Here is a 24,018-nt window from a genome sequence, read left to right on the forward strand (position 1 = left end):
GATTTTTATTTACAATTTCACTGAAATTCATTATTTACTCGTTCTACAACTTTGTTAACAAGTTAGTACTTGTAGAAGTCTTTATAAGGTGGATTTGCATTGATCTTGTTATTCTACTCCCATTAGCTGATCCTGTTTATATATAAAGTATGCATTACACAAGTAGTCTGCTTGTTCCCCATTATAGTTTTACAGGATTTATTTGTCTTGTCAGGATTTATTTATTGATAAAAGTATAAAGCATCACCCAGGACATGCCCTCTTCTCATTATTACCATCAGGAAGGAGGTGCAGAAGCCTGAAGGCACTCACTCAGTGATGGGCATTGAACCCGTTATACACTACCTCACTTTATTATTTCTGTTTTTGCACTATTTTAATTTAACTATTAAATATACATATATATCTACATACACACACTTACTGTAATTGATTTTCTTTTATTTCTGTATTATGTATTGCACTGTACTGTTGTTGCCAAGTTGATAAATTTCATGACATACACTGGTGATAATAAACCTGATTCTGATTAATATATTCACAGTATCTTACCCTGAAGTAGATTTAAACCCCAGGTTTAAATAGGCAAGTAGGATAATACACTCCAAGTTGAGTTAGCCGAATAAGATTGTGCACCATAATCTCAAAATACCTTATTTTCCCAATTATCTTCCACCATATATATTCACTCTAATCTTAGAGATCGCAACCCTGTATTCAGATGTTTTGTTCAAAGTGGTGGATCTGCCATGGCATTTTTTCCACATGTAGCCTAAAGTCTAGAGTAGTCATGGTGCTATAAAGAGTAATTTTTAATTTTGGTGGGTCAGGCAGTTAAACAATTTATCTTTTGAGAGGAAAAGTGAAGCTATATAAAGCACTGAAACCAATTAAAGGTTAAATGAGGAATGCTGTCTCTGACTGGATGAGCCTGCGTGGCCCACACTCATACTCAAGAAAATACCTGGTTAACAGTTTAAGACGGAACAGCCAATTTTCCTTTTTACAGCACTCTCAAAGTAAGGTTTAACATCACTTTGCGGCAGCAGTACAATGCAAAACATGATAAATATAGAAAAAATTATAGTAAGTATGTATACTAAATAGCTAGTCAGTAGATTGTGCAAAAACAAGTTTTTAAAAGAGTAGTGAGGTAGTGTTCAATGCCCATTTAGAAATCAGATGGCAGAGGGGAAGGTGTTCCTGAATCGCTGAGTGTACAGATAAACATTAAAACCATGAGATATAGGAGCAGAAATAGGCCATTTGGCCCATCAAGTCTGCTCTGCCATTCAGTCATGGCTGATCCAATTCTTCCCATCATCCCCACTCCCCTGCCTTCTCCCGTACCCTTTGATGCCCTGGCTAATCAGTTTAAGAATAAGGGGTAGGCCATTTAGAACGGAGTTGAGGAAAAACTTTTTCACCCAGAGAGTGGTGGATGTATGGAATGCTCTGCCCCAGAAGGCTGTGGAGGCCAAGTCTCTGGATGCTTTCAAGAAAGAGATGGATAGAGCTCTTAAAGATAGCAGAATCAAAGGTTATGGGGATAAGGCATGAACTGGATACTGATTGTGGATGATCAGCCATGATCACAGTGAATGGCGGTGCTGGCTCGAAGGGCCGAATGGCCTACTCCTGCACCTGTTGTCTATTGTCTATAATCAAGAATCTATCTATCTCTGCCCTAAATGCACCCAATGGCTTGGCCTCCACAGATGCTCGTGGCAACAAATTCCACAGCTTTACCACCCTCTGATTAAAGTAATTTCTCCACATCTCTTGAGTTATAAGATTTTTAATATTTTGAAGTGTTTATTACTGAAACTAGCTCATTACTAACTAGATTTGACTTGGAATCTACCCTTCATAACAACATTGATAGACTTTTATATCTGCTACTTTAATAGTCAAACCTACTTTTTCCCTCCACCTGGCTCATTAAATGTGACTGAATGAAATAACAACCTTCCCTTATGTATTATCATCTCAGAGAATTTTAGCATTCTCATTGCCTGGTTTTAATGGAAGGTTGAATGTCTAACAGTGTATGTAAAAGATTAATCTTTGAGCATGTTGAATGTCTTCACCACCATGGTCTTGGGCTACGTGCCTAGTAGCAACAGAATGACAACTATGGGAATGCAAAACAACTGTGGGAATACAATACAACCGTGAGAACATAGGGGCTGGGACTTGTGAGAGTGGTGACAAGTGATGATTGGTTTGGTGGTTTGAGCCGGCGCTGATGTACTGGTCTACTTACTGCAGAATTTTATATCAGTAGAGCAACTGGGGGCTCGGGAGTCTACCGGGGCCTCACTGCCAGGGTGGATTATGAACTGTGCCACAGATCGAGCAGAGCAGGTGTGCTGCAGTGAGCGGGCCTGCACACACTGAGATAGGTATTTTAATGCTTGCCCTGTTCTGTCCGTATAAATGAAGCTCTGAAACAGATAAAGAGAATTAGTGTCTTTCTGCCTTACTGGCTGGATCCACAAATCTTTAGGCATAACAAACAGTATTTCTTAAATTTTACTTGTAGCAATTTGTGATCTACTCACATTAAAAATGCCACAGAATATACACTAACCTTAAAAATGCCATGATTAATTTGAATAATTTTACAGCTGCATATACAAAACAATGTGCAAACAGAAGTGCAAAGACCCTGGAGCAAGTAGAAGGCAGCAACAGAATCCATGGTACATTCATGATTTTTGACTTTATTTTTTAAACACTACATTGACATCATATTGCTTCACTTTTCAATAAACATCCAATAGCTGACTTATAAATCTTAGGAAGCAATCAGGTAGTTTGAATGTATTCTGTTGCCTATTGTTAATTATATTGTTGCAGATTCTAAAATGAATCCCAGATGGGAAGGTAACATAAACCACAAACTGAGAAAGAAGACAAGCAGGGAAGTAATATCATGTTCATCTAAAATTAATAAGAAACTGCCAGCATCTACTAATGAAGTGATAATGGAACACTTCAAAAGCAAATTACTCAAGAACAGCATAGACTTACAAAAGAATATCATATCTGAACACAGTTTTTGTGTTTTTTTCTCTCTCTGACTAGAGCTAGAAGATTGGTAGAGGGAAAACTAATAGGTCTAGTTCTGGACGTTTGGATAAGGTGTACAGGTTATTAAGCAGAGCAGAGTGGTAATACCAGTGGCATAGACTGAGGAGTGGTTAATGACAGGAAACATAAGGAATAGGCGAGTTGTTTTCAGATGGGAAGGCTGTGACTGATGCTGAGACCTGAACTATTCACAATCTATGTCAATGGTTTGTATGAGGGAACTATATATCCTGGTTTTCAGATGACACCAAGCTGGTTGGCATTGTGGATTGCAAGGATAATGCAGAGGCTTCAAAACTGACATAAGACAAGCCAACTAAATAAGTGAGGTCCCATTATAATAAAGGAAAAGGTGAAATCATTCACATACGTTAAAAAAAAGGTAGTTCTTATTTAAAATAGTGACAGATCAAATGGTGTTGCTGTTCAGAGGAACCTGACTGTTCCTGTGAATGCTAACATGCAGGTACAGCAAGTAATTCAGAAGGCAATTGGCATGTTGGCCATTATGGCCAAGAGGAAAAGAATACAAGAATAAAGTTGACATGCAATTATATTGGACTCTAGAAAGACTGAACCAGGGATAGTGTGCACACTTAAAGAAAGATATACTTGTGATCGAAAGGACAACAATGGTTCACCAGACTGATTGAAGACAGGGGTTAGAATTCTCCTTACGAAGCAGTCTCTATGAGTGTACGGACCCTCAAGTCTGAAAGAATGTGAGATAATGCCACTGAAATATTAAAAATCCATTTTGGGCATAAAGGGTTAAGATGCAGGAATGAGGGTTATAATGACAAAATAAGAGATAAGCCCTTCAGGGCTAAAGTGGGAAGAGCTCCAGGGTGTACTGACTCTCTAGAGTTGTTCACCCAAAATGGTTGTGGTGGGTCACCTGCTGAACTCAAGTACAGGAGTTCCCCGAGCTGAAAATGAAATCCAACTTCACACAAATTCTCACTTTTCACAAGCTAATAATAAATCCATGAATAGTCCATCAACACTATCTTGCTTTTTGCATGATCTGTTTATTTCTATATTTCTTACTGTCATCTAATTTTTTTATAGATTGCACAGTACTGCTGCTGCAAAACAACAAATTTTACATGTCAGTGATAATAAACCTAATTCTGATAAAAATGCTTTGTGGTATGCATTAATGACTAAATACAGTATATATGCGATATATACAGTAGGGTGATTATTCAACAAAAGAATTGTAGCAAGGGTATGTAGAGTGATTATGGATAGTGATAGAAAACAGATGTTTCTGACTTCCAGAACAATAAACTTGAAGATCGTTCTCAGGAAAGGAAGTCATATCTAAGAAGGGCACTGGCAATACATACACCAATTGGCCTGTCAAGCCTCGTCCACCATTCGATAAGATGACAATTGATCTAATCTTGGATTCAACAGCACTTTCTGTGTCTATCCACATTATCCTCAAACTGCAAGTCAATTAACAGTCAATCTCTGCCTTAAATATTTTCACTGATTGCCTCCACGCCTCCACAGTTGTCTGTGGTATAGAGAATCCTAAATATTCACAACACTTACTTACCTATCCACTTACTTAGAGAAAGAAATCTTCATCCCTCATTTGAAACTGGTAATCTCTTATGTTCCCCAATTCTAGATATTCCACCAGGGGAAATATCCTTTCATTATCAACTAAGAATCTTCCATGTTTCAATTTGATCATCTCTCATTCTTCTACACTCCAAAAAGTATAGGCCCAATCTTTCTTTGTGTGTCAGTTCTGTCATTCCAGAAATCAGCCTCAGAAACCTTCTCTGCAACAGCTCCAGTGTAAATATATTTCTCCTCATATACAGAGGCAATATGCAGGCAGAACTCAAGGTGTAGACTTAGCTGCATCTTGTAATTTGAATTAAATCCCTATTTTTGAGACCTTTTGCAACAAATGCCATCATTTTGTTAGCTTTCTTAAGTACTTGTTATATTTCCATGTTTTCTTTTTGCCTTTCATGCACTAGGTTCCCGAAAGGCTTTCATACTTTTCTAGTCTCATTCAGTTTAGATAATAATTCTCTTTTTCATTTTTCCTTCCAAACTGGATAACCTCATATTTGCCCATTCTACTTTGGCTGGTAAATTCTTTCCCACTTACTTGATATCTCAATATCCATAACTTGCTAAAATGTCTATCTTTGCAACATTGGCAAATTTGCCTACTCAGCCCCTTCAATTATATTATAGATTATAAACAGTTGAGTCCCCAGTACTAAATATATTTAAGACAGAGATCTGTCCAGTTTTGAACATTAAAAGAATGGCATCAGTATAGGAAAGTACTGGAAGGTACATGATCAACTATGAATCGCAGAACACCCCACTTTGATTACTTCTGTTCTTATAAAGGTTTTTGGATGTCAAAAGTAGTTCATACTTTGAAAAATAAATGCTGGTGTTGATCCACTCACCATCCTTCATATTTCTTCTTTTAATTAAAATATACACTCATATTAACATTAAAACAGTTGTACATTCTGCGTTTGTGCTATTGACCTTATCTGCTCCATCTTCAAATAAATTGCATGAGGCAATTTATCCTAAAGCAGACAGGGCAACACAGTAGCAAAGCAGTTAGCACAATTGTTATTGCAATGTAAGTTACTTGCATCTCTCCAGTATTCCAAAATGAGTTCTACCATTTCTACATTCACATGTTGTTTCTTTTCAGACATTAAGACAAAATTGCTTGTATCTGTTCAATATGGATGGATGAACTACAAAAAGTTAGAGAACAGCTTTTCAAAAGGAAGATAGTCCTTTAACATAATGCATTTAGTTTTCCATTTTCTCTATTTTGAGCTTCATTTTCCTGGTAAGTTTCACTCTGTTCCTACAATGCCAAGATTAAAATATACAAGTAGTCACTGAATTATGCAAAATATGACATTTGACAAAACCCCTCTATTAAAAACAATAGTTGGCACCTATGCACAATTTTTTCATTAATGCACTGTAATCTGTTTTCACTCTTGTCAACCTCATCATAACAGTCAAAGAACCACTCAATCGGAGGTAATGAATGAAAATTTGCAGGTACGCTATAGTATTATGTACATATTTGACAATTGTACTAACCTAGATAGAATTTCATACTACTCACATCTCCAATTCTGTAATTACTTGAAAACAGAACATAAATAGTTCAGATTATTAATCCACCCGTTAATATTCCAACATCAGTATTTTTGCAACAGTTGAACCACATCATCTTCAGACTGTGATAAAGATTAATAAGGTATCTGCTGTCTGGAGTGTAAAGTGCTCTAAATGGTCAATAACATTAGGTATTGTGAGGGCTGAAACAAATGTAAGAAATTAACAGCAAGTTTCAAGAAGTCACAAATCAGTATAATTTATTAAACTGTACATTGCTATAAACAAAACTGCTTTAAATGGAATATGCTACATTAGTTATCTAATTCAAACATTTACAGTTGAATTTAAAATCTTCATATCTTCAAGATGATCGACAGCTTGAAATGACCTTGTGTACTATGTGTGCCATGTACTGTATATGCATTCATTATCAGTTCTCTGCTGATTGTGTAAATGCAGAATCAAATCTTGTATTTCTTCCCGTTTTTTCTTTACTTCTTGACGCAGGAACCATTTATCCAACTGCAATGGCAAGTCAAAATTTGTGATGGGATTCTGTGGAAAGAGAATATGTCATTTTGTAAGGCGGGGGGGAGAAAGCCAATATCCAATGCAAGAACAAATTCTGTGGTAAAATGTCCTCCCCAGTATTTATGGAGTTCTAATGTCCTGAAGCATTAGCTATGATGGTGCACACACAGATGCTGCTCGATTTTTGTTCTAATTTTAGATTTCCAGCATCTGCAGTATCTTTCTTTTGAGTTATATTTTAAACTGAATTTCTAAGCTTGATATTTCTCAATTATTCATGAGGATCATTGAATGTGGTTGGAACATAGAATATTCCCACTTTATATGGATTCTGAATGACCCTGGTAAATTTTGTGATCCTTAATTTTAAAAATGCTTAAGATAACACAAAATTTGGTCCAAGCAACACACATAAAAGTTGCTGGTGAACGCAGGAAGCCAGGCAGCATCTCTAGGAAGAGGTAGAGTCGACGTTTTGGGCCGAGACCCTTCGTCAGGACTAACTAAAAGAAAAGCTAGTAAGAGATTTGAAAGTGGGAGTGGGAGTGGGAGATCTGAAATGATAGGAGAAGACAGGAGGGGGAGTGATGAAGCCAAGAGTTGGACAGTTGATTGGCAAAAGGAATATGAGAGGATCATGGGACGGGAGGCCTAAGGAGAAAGAAAAGGGGGAGGGGGGAATCCCAGAGGATGGGCAAGGAGTATATTGAGAGGAACAGAGGGAGAAAAAGAGAACGAGAAAAAAATACATATATAATAATAATAATAAATAAATAACGGATGGGGTACGAAGGGGAAGTGGGGCACTAACGGAAGTTAGAGAAGTCAATGTTCGTACCATCAGGTTGGAGGCTACCCAGACGGAATACAAGGTGTTGTTCCTCCAACCTGAGTGTGGCTTCATCTTGACAGTAGAGGAGGCCGTGGATAAACATATCACAATGGGAATGGGATATGGAATTAAAATGTGTGGCCACTGGGAGATCCTGCTTTCTCTGGTGGACAGAGCGTAGGTGTTCAGCGAAACGGTCTCCCAGCCTGCGTCGGGTCTTGCCAATATATAGAGGGCCACATCGGGAGCATCAGACGCAGTATATCACCCCAGCCGACTCACAGATGAAGAGTCGCCTCACCTGGAAGGACTGTCTGGGGCCCTGAATGGTGGTGAGGGAGGAAGTGTAAGGGCATGTGTAGCACTTGTTCCGCTTACAAGGTTAAGTGCCAGGAGGGTGATCGGTGGGACGAATGGACAAGGGAGTTGCGTAGGGAGCGATCCCTGCGGAAAGCAGAGGGGGGGGGGAAGATGTGCTTAGTGGTTGGGATCCCGTTGGAGGTGGTGGAAGTTACGGAGAAATTATATGTTGGACCCGGAGGCTGATGGGGTGGTAGGTGAGGACAAGGGGAACCCTATTCCTAGTGGGGTGGCGGGAGGATGGGGTGAGTGCAGATGTGAGTGAAATGGGAGAGATGCATTTGAGAGCAGAGTTAAATTTGGTCCAATATTTTTCACTAATGTCTGTTATAGTGAAGTACATAGATACAAATTAGTAGCAGGATTAGACCACTTGGCCTCCCAAGGATGAAATCCATCTGCTTCCAAAGACTTGTCAAGTGTGCAGCTCCAAAAATGATGAATTTTCCTTCATTTCTTCCAATTCTGAAACATTCCAAAAGTTATTTCTGGAATGTTACTTGTATCTTTTACAGGAAGACTGATGCAAGCTACCAGTCATTTGGTTCCTCTCTTAAAATTCCAATTCTCTCCAAAGGACTCCTTTTTGATGGCTCCACTTTTCACCCTGCCTATCCCATAGCAAGTTATTCAAATCTCTTCCTTGCCTGCTGCCAGAGGGCAGCAAAATCATTATTCATGGGATTAGCCTGATGACAATGGACTCTTCCTTCACTACCGGAAACTCAGGAATTGCAAGGCTTTTCTTCTTCTGGCTTTTCTTTGCACATTAGTTCACAATGCTGAGAAGCTCCTGGTTTTACGTGAACTAAAATTCACAACATAATTGTATCAAGCAAAACTAAGGAAAATCCAAATTTGGTGGTACAACTGAGCAGTGTTTATCCCCTTCAAGAAGGATGGATAAAGTGCTCAAAACTGAAGTTAGAAAGTAGTAAAGCAATTGCAGCAGACTTGATATCTCAACCAGGCAGATCATTAAACCAGAGCAGTTCAATAGATTAGCATACAAATTAGGAACAACAAACGATCTGCTGGAAGAAATCAGTGGATCAAGCAGCATCAGTGGGGAGAAAGGAACTGTTTTGGGCTGAAATTCTGCATCAGGTCTGAATGGAGAGGGAAGATGGAAGTATACAGAGGACACAAGAGCCAGGGGTAACAAACACAAAATGCTGCAGAAACTTAGCAAGTCAGGCAGCACCTATGGATGGGAATATACAGGTGAAGTTTTGGGCCAGGACCCTTCAACAGAGGTAATTGGTGGACTGGGAGGGTTGAAGGATGACAGACAGATAGAGTCAGATAGGGGTGTGGGGTGTGAGAGGAGTGCAATTGGGAAACAGAGGCAGGTGGTTTATAGATAAAGGCAGAATAAAAGGGCAGATGGGGGCTAGCTTGGGGGAGTGGTGTGGTAGGGTGGAGATGGTCAGAGCCAGGAGCATAATAAAAATGAACACAAATACTATGAATGCTGGAATCAGAGAAGTAAGGAGAGTGTTAATGTGATCTATTGGGAGAGAGGTGAAAGACAGGTAAGATGAAGAATGAGATTTGCTGGTTCTTCCTATTCAGCAATATTTGATCTACAGGCAATCCTGATTGGGAAATAACAAACAGCCCACTGGCATTGAAACTTAATTTAAAGTCTGCAATATCGTAATAATTAACTAAAAATAAGTTACCTGAAAAAAGCTCTCCACATACTGCAGCAAGTATATGCCACAGTCACTGCTGTTATCTTGTTTCGGGACTCTGGGAACTGACCCTTTCATATCATCAGCTGTGAAACTGCGCTGCCCTCCTCTTTTCACTTCCCACTCTATCTGCAGATACCTAGAACAGGGAGAGGGCAAGGTGAACATCAGTTTCATTACTGTAACCTCAATCACTGCCAAGTACTTGCAAAACACCCTTATCAAAGCAAAATGTCATAGGATGTATGGCAAATACCGACGCAAAGGAAGTAGGTAGCAAAGACCAAGTAGTAAATATACTTTTTTGTAAGTTCTATGTGTGCATGTAGAGGATACATTACTGACAGTCTGCTCCTAGCAATTTTCTTTAAGTCATGATCAGTTCTATCCTCACTCTGGTCATCCTCTTGTTCTTCACGTACGTGTAGAATGCCTTGGGGTTTTCCTTAATCCTACTTGCCAAGGCCATCTCATGCCCCCTACTAGCTCTCCCAAACCCATTTTTAAGCTCCTTCCCACCTATCTTGTAATTCCCTAGAGCAGATCCAGTATTGCCTCTCCTCTATCCAGCTTGTCCACACACTTTGTCAGGAATCCTTCCTGGACACACCTAACAAATTCCACCCCATCTACACCCTTTGCACTAAGGAGGTGCCAATCAATATTAGGAAAATTGAAGTCCTCCTCGACAACAACTGTTATTCTTGCGCCTTTCCAAAATGTGCCTACTGATCTGCTCCTTGGTGTCCTGTTTCCATTGTGGGGGCCCATGGAACACTCTCATTACTGTAACTGCTCCCTTCCTGTTTCTGACTTCCACCCACACTGACTCAAAAGACGATCCCCCCATCTTTCTGCAGTTGGGATACTGTCCCTGAGTAGCAATACCACTCCCCCACCTCTTTTACATCCCTCCCAGTCCCAATGATCCCAGAACAGATCCCAATGATCCACTAATCTGAAACCTTGCCACACATTCAACTGCCATATTATACTATTCATATCCTCAGTAGCACATGGCACAGCCAGCAAACCAGTGATCTACCCTAAGGTCCTGCTTTTCAGCTTTCTACCTATCTCCCTATATTCCTTCTTCAAGACCCCATCCCTTTTCCTACCCATGTCATTGATACCAATATGTACTACGACTTCTGGCTGTTCCACCTTGCCCTTAAAAATTATGTGAACACTGGCACCTGGGAGGCAACATACTATCCACAAGTCTCCCTCACATCCAAAGAATTTCTTGCCTTTCCCCTAACTAATGAATCTCCAATCACCTCCATTCCCCCCCACCCTTCCCTTGTAAGCCAGAGAGCCAGACTCAGTGGCAAAGACTTGGCAGCTGCACATTCGCCTGGTATGTCGTCTCTCGCATTGTATCTAAAGTTGTATACTTATTAGTGAGGGGAACAGTCACAGGGTACTTTGTACTGTCTGCCGGTTTCCTTCTCCTGTCCTGGCAGTCACCCAGCGATATTCTTCAGTTGCCACCATTTAAGATAATAGTTTTCTTTCAAGACTTTTTCACATCAGAAACAAAATTGTAGTCATTTTGGAGGTCCTAGGATTGGTGATAAGGATAGGATCAACAAATGGGCATTCATACCAGCCACAAGCTGGGTTTCATGTGTACCTATAGCTAGGGTACATGAATACTAGTGATTGGTGCCATGTCCCAAATTTCTACTCTAAAGCAGAAGGGACAACACAGTAGCAAAGCAGTTTGCACAAATATTATATGTCTACAGTATTCCAACACACAGCACTTTACTGATACTCACTCTCGTAAAATCTTCACTGTGTGCAATTGTGAAGCCGCTCTTAAAGAGTCCATTATTAGAATACATGGCCTGAGGAAAAATCAGATCAATTCAGTTGCCAAAGATCACATTTTTAAAGAAAATATAGAGATTAGAACCATTCCATTTAAATGAGTCACTTGTGTCTCTTGGCAGAGAAAAGGAAAAATAATTACAGACCAAAATATCGTCACCAAAGATGATATTAACATTTGAACATTTCAGATAACTATTTCTGGACTTCAAAAAAGTTTAGATTCAAAAGCCTTGGAAGTTGGAGAAATTTTATCTTTATTGCAAACCTGAGAGCTCCCCAACACAGCTTGAAAAAATGACACCGCATGTTTGCTGAGAGAAAGCATGAAACAAATGAATACCTATTGGTAAACTCTACTATTTATCAACAAGGAGGGCTGCTTTAAAAAGGTGCATGCAGAGATCCACATTTACTTTGCAAATCAGTGATATATCAAAGTTGTTGAGGCAGGATTGTTTTTTTCTCAGTTTTTAAAACAGTTCCTTAATTTTTAGAGGATAGACATAGAATATTGCATGGGTAAATCTATGATCCCCCTCCTTGAATTCTCCAATATCTTTCTCCATTCTGAATATAGATGCACAGAATGCCACTATAGAGCTAAACTGGCTTAATGCTTTCCCTGGTTACCCTCTTATCCTTTTTAAACTTGAAAAAAGCTGTGATTTTTCTTAATTTTGTTCATCAGTACAATTTTGTGACACTTCTCATTTCTATTTACTTTTTCTTTTATGTACTCCTCACATTCTACTCCTGTAGGCTTCTACTCTGTTCTTTAAATTTTCCATAAGCTGTCTTTTTATAAATGTATTTAATGTCCTACGACATCTGGGTTGCTTTAAATTTTTTTCACCTTACCCTTTATCATCACTGGCCTTGAAATCTAACTAATTCATTTTGGTCACATATTGATTGACTGGAGTTCTCAATCCACATTTAAAAGAACTTATCCTAACATGTTGAACTCAGGTTCCTCCCAATACAGGACCAATGCTTCTGCTCTTTCCTTACCCTTCTTCATAAAACCTTAAAACTAAAAGAGTTACAATGGGTCCTTCCAAAACATTTCCCAGATGCTTCCACTTTGCTTAGTGACATTCCCAAAGGCTGGATCTGTATCATTCATTTTAAAAGTAGAGTATCTACCTACTGGCAAAGAAAATTCTAGTAAATGTATATGTATATTGAATGTTTAATCCTATTGATAGATTACTGTATTCTGATTTGCCTAACCCTCTATACAGTTATCCTCACAAATATTCTGAAGGAATCAGTTCATTAACTAAATCATTCCAAACCTGGATGTCAAAAAGAATTCACTAAAGAAATTTTCACAGTCACGCACTGAACAATTTTGAGTTTGACTCTTAAATTTCGGGTGTAGGAGAGAATTGTTTGTAAATATAAAGTGTGCCAATGCCAGTATCTTAATGCTTAGCTCAAAGTAACTGTGTGCCAAAGGGACTGCCCATTATATTGTGGCATTTGGAGCCATTCATGGACACATCAAGTCATCTTTAAAAAAAAAAGAAACCTAATCTTACGAACAATAATATATTGCCTGGAATCAAAATAACTTTGAAATTAATCATTTCAATCACACTTACTGCTTGAGTATCTTTTCTCTTAGTTGGTGTAGAATCTTGGGTACTTTTATACATTCCTGTAAGAAATTAAAATAATATATTTTAAAAAGTGGTCCTATTCCAGGAACTGGTAAATGCAACCTGCAATATAAAGCATAGAAATTTATTTCCAATCTCAACCATGAGGTAATGAATTCACTAAAACTGTGTCGAATGCTTTGGGAGTTGAAAAAAATTAAAGTACACAGGCTAGTGCTTCCAGTGTTTCCAATAAAGCTCCTGCTTGAAAATGCACTGGTGTGGATGCTTAAAGATCAGATGCTTTTGTCCTCTTATTAAAATAGTTCAAGAACACTCAACAACATTGTCAACTGGGGTACAGCAGGCAAACGAGCTTGGAATGAACTTAACAAATTTTCATTTTCTGATAGACTTGGGGATGGGGGCGTAGAAAAAGGGACTTAAAGAATCTTTACAGCCACTAATATTCTTTTGATTGGCACAGATAACATAGGATGGGCCAAATGCTTTATTTCCATGCTGTACGATTCTACATCTAGTTTCAGTATTTAATACTGATTTAATATATGGTTTTTAATATGTGAGTAGGCAGTTTAAATGGTTCAGAACAGACTACATGGGCAGAAGGACTTGTTTCTGTGCTGTACTTTTCAAAGACTATACCTCCCCATTAATACAAGTCTCTAATTCTGGGGAGAACACTGCTATTAGGTCTTAAACCTGTTTGTTACTCATTTTTAAGTAGTTCTTCTACTCATGGTCCAAAACAAGCTTCTGGATTTAACCTTTCCAATGTTACTTTTGTTACTCGGATGTTCTTACAATAACACATTTTCAGACTGAAAAGCTGATCCTATCAAACAGCCCTTGTAGTAATAGAAATCATCACTGCGGATTTCTCCTATCAACTAGCAAAGAATTGATTTCTCTCACGCTATGTGATTGAAATTGTACTTAGTAATTAAGAGATCCAGGGAACTATATAAACTTTCATGATTTCCACAAGCTTGAGCTTTACTGACCTGGTAATGAATGTATTTGCTTTGGGCACCACTGCCCTGAAACTAAAATGCAAAGCAGAATCTATCAATAAGCTTAGATCTTTTCCAACTTTTATGTACTTACTTTTCAGTTCGTTTTCAAGCAAAAAAAGTCTCTTTCCACCAAGAGTATTACTGTTTATAAATTATATTACAATGCCACAACCATTTACCTGCACGTTGGGCGTAGGTGAAGCAGAAGGCTTTATACAAGCAGCAGTGCTGGAAGCTTTATCTGCAATAAAGCAAAATCTGGTTGGAATATTAAAATGAATGCCTTGTTAAATGAATCAGCATTGACCTGGATGGCCACATTAACCACATGCCAATATCCATGAGCTTAAATTAATCCACAAACAGCACATGCAACTATCCCTTATGAGTGTAAATAATTTGAAACTACGACACTAAAATCGGGTGGTGGGGTGGAGATACTTCTCTACTAAAGGAGGTGTAAGGTTCTCCTTCGCTCCGCTAGCCTGCAGGCCACCCTTGGGCAAGGTGCAGCACCTGCTCAGTCCCCCGATCAGGGTTCATGTGAAGCCACGTGAGCAGGTGGTGGTGCTCAGTCCCCTGATCAGGGTTCATGTGAAGCCACATGAGCAGCTGGTGGATGGCTGTATGAGCAGCTGGTGTGCATATATCAAGTTCTGGTTATGTGACCACTAACGCCAGGCGGATAATCTCTGAAAAGTATTGATAATAGCTGGGGTCACCTGTCTTGTAAAGACACTGCCCAGAAGGCAATGGCAAACCACTTCTGTAGAAAATCAGTACAGATTGGAAGGGTTACACCTGAACTTGAGGGGGAGCAATATCCTTGCAGGTAGGTTTGCTAGCATGGTTCAGGAGGGTTTAAACTAATTTGCAAGGGGGAGGGACCCGGAGCAATACAGCAGTGGAAGAAGTGCATGGAGTAAAGCCAGATCTAACATATAAAGAGGCTTTGAGGAAAGAGAAGCAGAATAAAGGGTGTAAAAGTAGTAAGGCAGAAGGGCCAAAGTGCGTGTACTTCAATGCAAGAAGCATCAGGAACAAAGGTGATGAACTGAGAGCTTGGAATTATGAAGTGGCCATTACAGAGACTTGGCTGGCACCAGGGCAGGAAGGATTCTCAATATTCCTGGATTTCAGTGCTTTAAAAGGGATAGATGGGGGGAAAAGGGGAGGAGGGGTGGCATTACTGGTCAGGGATACTATTACAGCTACAGAAAGGGTGGGTAATGTAGCAGGATCCTCTTTTGAGTCAGTACGGGTGGAAGTCAGGAACAGGAAGGGGGCAGTTACTCTACTGGCAGTATTCCATAGGCCCACTGGTAGCAGCAGAGATACCGAGGAGCAGATTGGGAGGCAGATTTTGGAAAGGTGCAAAAATAACAGGGCTGTTATCATGGGTGACTTTAACTTCCCTAATATTGATTGGCACGTGATTAATTCCAATGGTTTAGACAGGACAGAGTTTGTTAAGTGTGTCCAGGACGGATTCCTGTCACAATATGTTGACAGGTCGACTAGGGGGAATGCCATACTAGATCTAGTATTAGGTAATGAACTGGGTCAGGTCACAGATCTCTCAGTGGGTGAGCATCTGGGGGACAGTGACCACTGCTCCCTGGCCTTTAGCATTATCATGGAAAAGGATAGAATCAGAGAGGACAGGAAAATTTTTAATTGGGGAAGGGCAAATTATGAGGTTACAAGGCTAGAACTTGCGGGTGTGAATTGGGATGATGTTTTTGCAGGGAAATGTACTATGGACATGTGGTCGATGTTTAGGGATCTCTTGCAGGATGTTAGGGATAAATTTGTCCCAGTGAGGAAGATAAAGAGTGGGAGGGTGAAGGAACCATAGGTGACAAGTGCGATGGAAAATCTAGTCAGGTGGAAGAAGGCAGCATACATGAGGTTTAGGAAGCAAGGATCAGATAAGTCTATTGAGGAATATAGGGTAGCAAGAAAGGAGCTTAAGAAGGGGCTGAGGAGAGCTAGAAGGGGGCATGAGAAGGCCTTGGCAAGTAGGGTAAAGGAAAATCCCAAGGTATTCTTCAATTATGTGAAGAACAAAAGGATGACAGGAGTGAAGGTAGGACCGATTAGAGATAAAGGAGGGATGATGTGCCTGGAGGGTGTGGAAGTGAGCGAGGTCCTCAATGAATACATCTCTTCAGTATACACCAATGAGAGGGAACTTGATGACGATGAGGACAATATGAGTGAAGTTGATGTTCTGGAGCATGTTGATATTAAGGGAGAGAAGGTGTTGGAGTTGTTAAAATACATTAGGACGGATAAGTCCCCAAGGCCTGATGGAATATTCCCCAGGCTGCTCCACGAGGCGAGGGAAGAGATTATTGAGCCTTTGGCTAGGATCTTTATGTCCTCTTTGTCCATGGGAGTGGTACCGGAGGATTGCAGGGAGGCGAATGTTGTCCCCTTGTTCAAAAAAGGTGGTAGGGATAGTCTGGGTAATTATAGACCAATGAGCCTTACGTCTATGTTGGGAAAGCTATTGGAAAAGATTCTTAGAGACAGGATCTATGGGCATTTAGAGAATCATGGTCTGATCAGGGACAGTCAGCAGGGCAGATCGTGTCTAACAAGCCTGATAGAGTTCTTTGAGGAGGTGACCAGGCATATAGATGAGGGTAGTGCAGTGGATGTGATCTATATGGACTTTAGTAAGGCATTTGACAAGGTTCCACACGGTAGGCTTATTCAGAAAGTTAGAAGGCATGGGATCCAGGGAAGTTTGGCCAGGTGGATTCAGAATTAACTTGCCTGCAGAGAGCAGAGGGTCGTGGTGGAGGGAGTACATTCGGATTGGAGGATTGTGACTAGTGGTGTCCCAAAAGGATCGGTTCTGGGACCTCTACTTTTCGTGATTTTTATTAACGACCTGGATGTGGGGGTAGAATGGTGGGTTGGCAAGTTTGCAGACGACAAAAAGATTGGTGGTGTTGTGGATAGTGTAGAGGATTGTCGAAGATTGCAGAGAGACATTGATAGAATGCAGAAGTGGGCTGAGAAGTGGCAGATGGAGTTCAACCCGGAGAAGTATGAGGTGGTACACTTTGGAAGGACAAACTCCAAGGCAGAGTACAAAGTAAATGGCAGGATACTTGGTAGTGTGGAGGAGCAGAGGGATCTGGGGGTACATGTCCACAGAGCCCTGAAAGTTGCCTCACGGGTAGATAAGGTAGTTAAGAAAGCTTATGGGGTATTAGCTTTCCTAAGTCAAGGGATAGAGTTTAAGAGTCGTGAGGTAATGATGCAGCTCTACAAAACTCTGGTTCAGCCACACTTGAGTACTGTGTCCTGTTCTGGTCACCTCACTATATGAAGGATGTGGAAGCACTGGAAAGGGTACAGAGGAGATTTACCAGGATGCTGTCTGGTTTAGAGAGTATACATTATGATCAGAGATTAAGGGAGCTAAGGCTTTACTCTTTGGAGAGGAGGAGGATGAGAGGAGACATGATAGAGGTATATTAAGAGGATATTAAGAGGAATAGATAGAGTGGACAGCCAGCGCCTCTTCCCCAGGGCACCACTGCTCAATACAAGAGGACACAGCTTTAAGGTAAGCGGTGGGAAGTTCAAGGGGTATATTAGAGGAAGGTTTTTTACTCAGAGAGTGGTTGGTGCGTAGAATGCACTGCCTGAGTCAGTGGTGGAGGCAGATACACTGGTGAAATTTAAGCAACTACTAGACAGGCATATGGAGGAATTTAAGGTGGGGGATTATATGTGAGGCAGGGTTTAAAGGTCACACAACATTGTGGGTCGAAGGGCCTGTACTGTGCTGTACTATTCTATGTTCTATGTTTTAAAAATTTTCCAAGAACAATCAAAAGACAATGATTGCCCACATCCTGCAACACGACACATAATGATGATGATAGTGATGACACTGAATTAAATGGTACTGCCAACAAATGGTAAGTGCAAAAGAAATACACATTTTCTTGAAACTGTCATTCTTTGGGCAACAGCAACATTGAGAAAGTTGACATTGATTGTCTAGGTGGTTGCCCCTGAATTGGATTTCTTGCTTAAGAAACAAGTATAAAAAGTTCATACATAACTATGAATTTTAACATTTTAAATGCAAGCAAATGTTAGCAGGATCAACTTTTATAGCATTTTATTTGAATAATTTTTCATGTTTGATTTCTCCAATAAAGTGATTAATCCTGTGGCTTGAGAAAAAATATGTTCACTTTCTTTTTTTGTTTCAGCAAATAGATTTTTTCCTTGCTTCTTCTAATCATTAAGACCACTGATGTATTTAATTCTGAGAGATCTATTAAAACTACAGTTGTCTCACAAAAAATTGATTATACTAACCATCGCTGAAGAGATAGCGATAAAACAACAAACATCTAAGTAAGAAGCTTGTGTTTCTTACCTTCTGAATCCTCTGATGGCACACTCTGAGAGGTATTATCCTCCAGTTCATCCGGTGATGACATATGATCTCTATTTATGTTTTCACTATTAGAGTGTATGGAAGATGAGTTTGAAAGTAATCTGCTTGCCTTTGGTTCATTGGTTAAATCAGATTCATAAACTATTTTATCTAACCCAGGAAAACAAATCACAGCAAGGTACCAATGAGACCTGGAAGAAAATACGACAGCAATAAACTAACAAGTTTGCATTTTATTAGTTTGTCCCTAGTTCACAGTTACTAATAATTAATATTCCACATGTCTCTTCAGTCCGATATTTGTTCAAGTGGATAAATCGGTCACTAGTAAAACTAAAGTGCTGCAGACATTCAGCATTTCTTCTCACAATACCAGATCATCCATGTGCAAATCATACAAAAACAGATAACTCAAAATGTGGCTTATCTTAACTGTTTCTAGTGTTGATCTTTTACTATTAGATAGCTCTTGCAAAAAATTTAAAATATTAGCAGATTCTGTCAGTTAACAATTAATATTTTAGTTCAGTCACAGCACACTAGCCAGGTTCAGCTTTCTGACAAAATAGTTCAGTGTCTTTATTTTCGAAACACCTGTATAAAGTGTACTCACTCTTCATTGACCGGCACAAATATGAAATCCTTTGTAAAAATATCCACATGACGAGTCCACGTTTTCACACGTTGATGCCTCTTCTGTTGTATTCTGGAAAGTCAGTACAATATTCCCAGATAGTAAATTACAGATTTGCTACTGGGAGTTATTTGCAAATAAAAACTAGAATAGTTTGTTGAATAGTTTCAAATTTTTGCTTTTGCAGCCTCATTCTCAAAAAACAGTACTAGTGATACTGAAGATCTGAAGTAGTCTAAATCTGCATTTCAAAATCTGCATATCACAAATATCGACAAGGAAAAAAGATGCACTTCAAACTGTGCATCTGCCCAAATATAACGTTCAGAGTCAGAATTGCCAAATAATAAGAAACAACAAATATTTACATACATTACTATTTCATTTCAACAGTCCTTTTAGATTGGAAGTATTCAGTCGACACAATACCAGACTTCAATTGGTCCAAGGTATTATTTTGCCCATGGATCTTCCAATCAAGAGGAGAGGCAACCTTATGTATTAAATAGATGACAGAATGGAAAGATCATCTGCATGAACTTCCAAACAAAATCAGATATGCTCAAGCTAAATTTTAAACAATATTCACTAAGACCAAGTCAAATCTTCAGTTTTTCTTGAATTTGAATGAATCCAAAATGATCCAACATCTTGCAACACACATCAAAGTTGCTGGTGAACGCAGCAGGCCAGGCAGCATCTCTAAGAAGAGGTACAGATGCTGCCTGGCCTGCTGCGTTCACCAGTAACTTTGATGTGTGTTGCTTGAATTTCCAGCATCTGCAGAATTCCTGTTGTTTGCGTGATTCAACATCTTTTTTTGTTTTTAGAAAAACAAAGTTAGTGAAAGCAGAGTGAAAAGAGTAGTTTTCCAGTATCTAAATCTAGCAATTCAACTTAACCTACATCTACAACTGACAATACACAGAGGGGAAAAAAAGCTGTAAAAGTGCAAATGGTTTGATAATAATTCTTGGAATCACTTTGATCAGAAAATCAAATGGACCAGCCATGTAAATACCAAGGCTGCAAGAGCTGGGCAGAGGCTGGGAGTTCTGCAATGTATGATTCACCTCCTGATACCCCAAAAAACTGTCATCATCTACATCAAGACCATGGTTGAATACTTTATTTTAACTGCCTGGATTTTTGGAGTGCAGCTTCAACGGATGTCAAAATCTTGACATCATCCTGGTCAAAGCAATTCACTTGACTGGTATCCCATTCAAAGTCAGAACATTCATTCCCTATGCATCCAGAGCAGAGCTGTGAATACCATGCACAAAATTTCACACTGACTACTCCAGCAGCACCTCCCAAACCATACCACCCAAGAAGGGGCAGCAGACACCTGGGAACACCACTTGCAGGATCCTTTCTATGTCATATATCATCCTGATTTGGAAAGATATTGATAATGAAGTCCAAATCCCAAAATAGCTCAAACGCACTTTGCGAGTACCTTCATCGGAGTGCCTGCTGTGGTTCAGGATGGTATCACACCATCATCTTCCCAATTGCAATGAAAGCTGGCCCTTACAGATGATGCTTATATCCCCGTTAAAAAAAAAACTACAAATGAACACCACAAAATTGAGTATGTGAATTGTGGAAGATTTACTTACGAGAGATTATTCACCTCCTCTGATTCAGCATTATCCTTTCGGGTCAGACGTCGATAAAAAAAGCTACTAAAAATGTGAGTACGCTCAGCAAGTTCTTTAGGTGCTTTCTCAAGCAACAGGTACCTTATAAAATATTGAAATGATTTATGAAAATGAGGTTAAATTTTTCATAAAGCTTTTTACAATGAAAATGTAATGCAACACACTTTGATAGAACTTCTTAGAATGAACAATTAACCCGCAATCTCAAATTCACGACCATATTACATAAGAGAAAAGGGCACTCTTTATGGTCCACGTTATTTGCAGTTGTTGAAAAATTCATTCATTGATCAAATTTGATGATGTATTTAAGAATCCTTTACAAGCATGATAGGACTGCAGAAGAGGGACAAATTTTCCAGCCCACGCCAATACTTCAGTTGGAGTTAACCATGTTTTTTTTTTCCCAGGCAAGACCCAAATTTCAGTGTTGGTTTAATCTTCCACAGTGCTACTCCCAGCTCCTGCACAATATCAACAGATTCCTCATGGAGCCTAACAAGCTATCACATTTTCTAGCTCTCAATCAGGATATTCTATGCAGATTTAATCTAATGCACATGCAGTGCTCTCACTGAAAACAATGGGATGTGATGGACAATCGGATGGTGACAAGGAGGCCTACAGGAGTAAGATAGATCAGCTGGTTGAGTGATGTCACAGCAACAACTTCAGTAAGACCGAGGAATTGATTGTGGACTTCAGGAAGGGAAAGTCGAGTTGAGCGAACACATACCAGTCTTCATCGAGGGATCAGAAGTGGAAAGAGTCAACAATTTCAAGTTTCTGGGTGTCAACATCTCTGAGGATCTACCCTGGGCCCAATATGTTGATGCAATTACAAAACAAAGCGACTATATTTCCTTTGGAGTTTGAGCAGAATGGGTATGTCACCAAAGACACTGGAAAATTTCTAAATGTGCACAACTCTAACTAGTTGCATCACCGTTTGGCATGTAGAGGCCACTGCACAGGATTGGAAAAAGTTGCAGCAAGCTGTAAACTCAGCCAGCTCCATCATGGGCATTTGCCTCCCCAGCATCCAGGACACCTTCAAAAGGCCAGGTGGCATCCTTCATTAAGGACCCCTATCATCCAGGGCATGCCCACCTCCCACAGGAGCCTGAAGACACACACTCAACGTTTCAGGAACAGTTTCTTCCCTCTGCCGTCAGATTTCTGAATGGACAATGAACCCAGGAACACTACCTCAGTAATTGTTTCCCTCTCCTTTTGCACTACTTATTTAATTTATTTTCATATATACTTCTTATTGTAATTCACAGCTTTACCACCATGTACTGCAGCCGCAAAACTACAAACTACACAACATATGCCGGTAGTATTAAGCCTGATTCTGATTTTAACACTGTACATAGATCTATTTATATGATTAACTCAGTTTTAAATGGAAAGTGGATTCTGATAAATTGAGCTATTGGTTAATTGGGGCAGCCACTTATTTGGGACAACTCTTAAAAAACAAAAACAATTCAAGAAAACCAGCAGGATTCCCTTTGTTTTACTTGAGACAATAGGCCACTTAATTGGGAAAGGAGACTGATACTGGACATTTTCTAACCAGTGTCAGTCATGTGCACATCCTGTGGCCATTAGGCATTACACCATGCTGAGAGCAAACAGTTTTTAAATAGCATCAGTTGTATGCACTTATGTTCAAAAGGCAGTGATTTTTGTCACTGATAGTTGCCAAGAAATAAGCAGTAAAAAAAATTTAGAACTGCTTTGCTCACTGAGGTTTCAAGCATCCAGGCCAGAAATGACCAGGAGCGAAAGTGAAAGTATTTCACTACTTCAACAAGTTAGGAACTGGAAAGAATTTGAAGCTATCGACAATCATCTTGAATGCTACAATGAAGATTTGGAGGATGCAATTGTAAATAACATTGTTTTAAGGCGGTCCACTATCTGCATTAGTTATCTGTGCAGATTTTGTTCATTTACAGTCAATCAAAAGAACATGCCAGTGTACAATGAATGAATTCTTCCTCGATAACTATTAGGAACTAATATAGTTTTATAGTACTATAGCAGATTCCTAAAGCAGATAACATATAAACAAATGTAGGGAGCCATGATGACTTTAGAAACAGCTCTGGTCACAAAAAGAAATGTGGCTACTAATAAAAAGTCTATTGAGTACAAGAGATCTTTTACAGTATGTCACACTACTTTATTGGCTGGATCAAAGGGATTTATTGTAATTGCATACTGATTAGGAGGTATGGTCTCTTATGTGCTCATAGAGTAATAGATAAGTATTTGAAGACCGACAAGAAAATGCTCATCTAAGATCTGAACCTTAGAAATGAATGGCACATGTCGCGTATTATGTTAAGGATACAATAATCACTGAATGAACTGTGATTTTTAAGTAATCCTGGAACTAATCAAGACGCTTCTATGCATAGTGTATAGAACAATACAGCACTGATACAGGCCCTTTGGTCCAATGAGACCATGCTGACCATCTAATCCCAATTGCTTGCTTTTGCCCAATTCCCTTCTTGCACTTAGCCAAGAGCTTCTTAAATTATACTACTGTACCTGCCTCAACCACTTCCTCTGACACCACCTTCTACATGAAAAGATTTAAAAGTCCATTTTAAATCTTTTCCCTCTCACCCTAAACTCACATCCTTATTTCAGACTCCCAACTCCTGGGAAGACCGTTAACATCTACCTTATCTACGCCTCTCATAACTTTAACTACTGTCATATGTAACCCCTCATTCTCCTACAGTCCAAGGAATAAAAACTGAGCTGACCAACTCTTTCTATAACTCTGGCCCTCTAAGTCCTGGCAGCACCCTCGTAAGTTTTCTCTGCACACTTTCAATTTTCACCAAGTTTCCCCTGTATGTGGTGACCAAAGCTGCACACGGTACAGCGTGCAGCCTCACCAACGTCTTATACAACTGTAATATAATGGACCAGCTCCAATACTCAAAAGCATTGACTGATGAAGGCAAGCAAGCTAAATGCTTTATTCTCCACCCTGTCTATCTGTGAAACTGCTTTCAACAAACTAGGCATGGTACCCCTAGGTTCAATTACATTTAGTGTGCTACTTTCATAGTACAATTCCTACACTAGGCTCAAATAAACCAGTGAACAAAGTTTCAAC

The 24,018-nt window shown here is 39.5% G+C and overlaps 1 protein-coding gene across 6 annotated transcripts in view; it reads right to left on the reverse strand.

The window, feature by feature from the left end:
- Nucleotides 1-2,636: 2,636 nt before the first annotated feature.
- The window catches only part of senp7 (SUMO specific peptidase 7), a 119,487-nt gene continuing 98,105 nt past the window's right edge, over nt 2,637-24,018 (reverse strand). For 4 of the 6 annotated variants that reach the window (XM_063050554.1, XM_063050553.1, XM_063050552.1 and 1 more), the window contains exons 17-24: nt 20,829-20,951; nt 19,183-19,275; nt 18,549-18,760; nt 14,314-14,375; nt 13,101-13,156; nt 11,439-11,507; nt 9,643-9,793; nt 2,639-6,789 (exon numbers count right to left, since the gene is read on the reverse strand). In XM_063050554.1, the coding sequence (XP_062906624.1) occupies nt 6,631-6,789; nt 9,643-9,793; nt 11,439-11,507; nt 13,101-13,156; nt 14,314-14,375; nt 18,549-18,760; nt 19,183-19,275; nt 20,829-20,951 (925 nt within the window). In that variant the 3' untranslated portion in view covers nt 2,639-6,630. Of the gene's footprint in view, nt 6,790-9,642; nt 9,794-11,438; nt 11,508-13,100; nt 13,157-14,313; nt 14,376-18,548; nt 18,761-19,182; nt 19,276-20,828; nt 20,952-24,018 lie in introns of all 6 variants that reach the window. The other 2 variants (XM_063050555.1, XM_063050556.1) reach the window with 2 other exon arrangements.

Source organism: Mobula hypostoma, chromosome 6 (genome assembly GCF_963921235.1).
Source record: "Mobula hypostoma chromosome 6, sMobHyp1.1, whole genome shotgun sequence".
In the NCBI taxonomy this organism is placed as follows: domain Eukaryota; kingdom Metazoa; phylum Chordata; class Chondrichthyes; order Myliobatiformes; family Myliobatidae; genus Mobula; species Mobula hypostoma.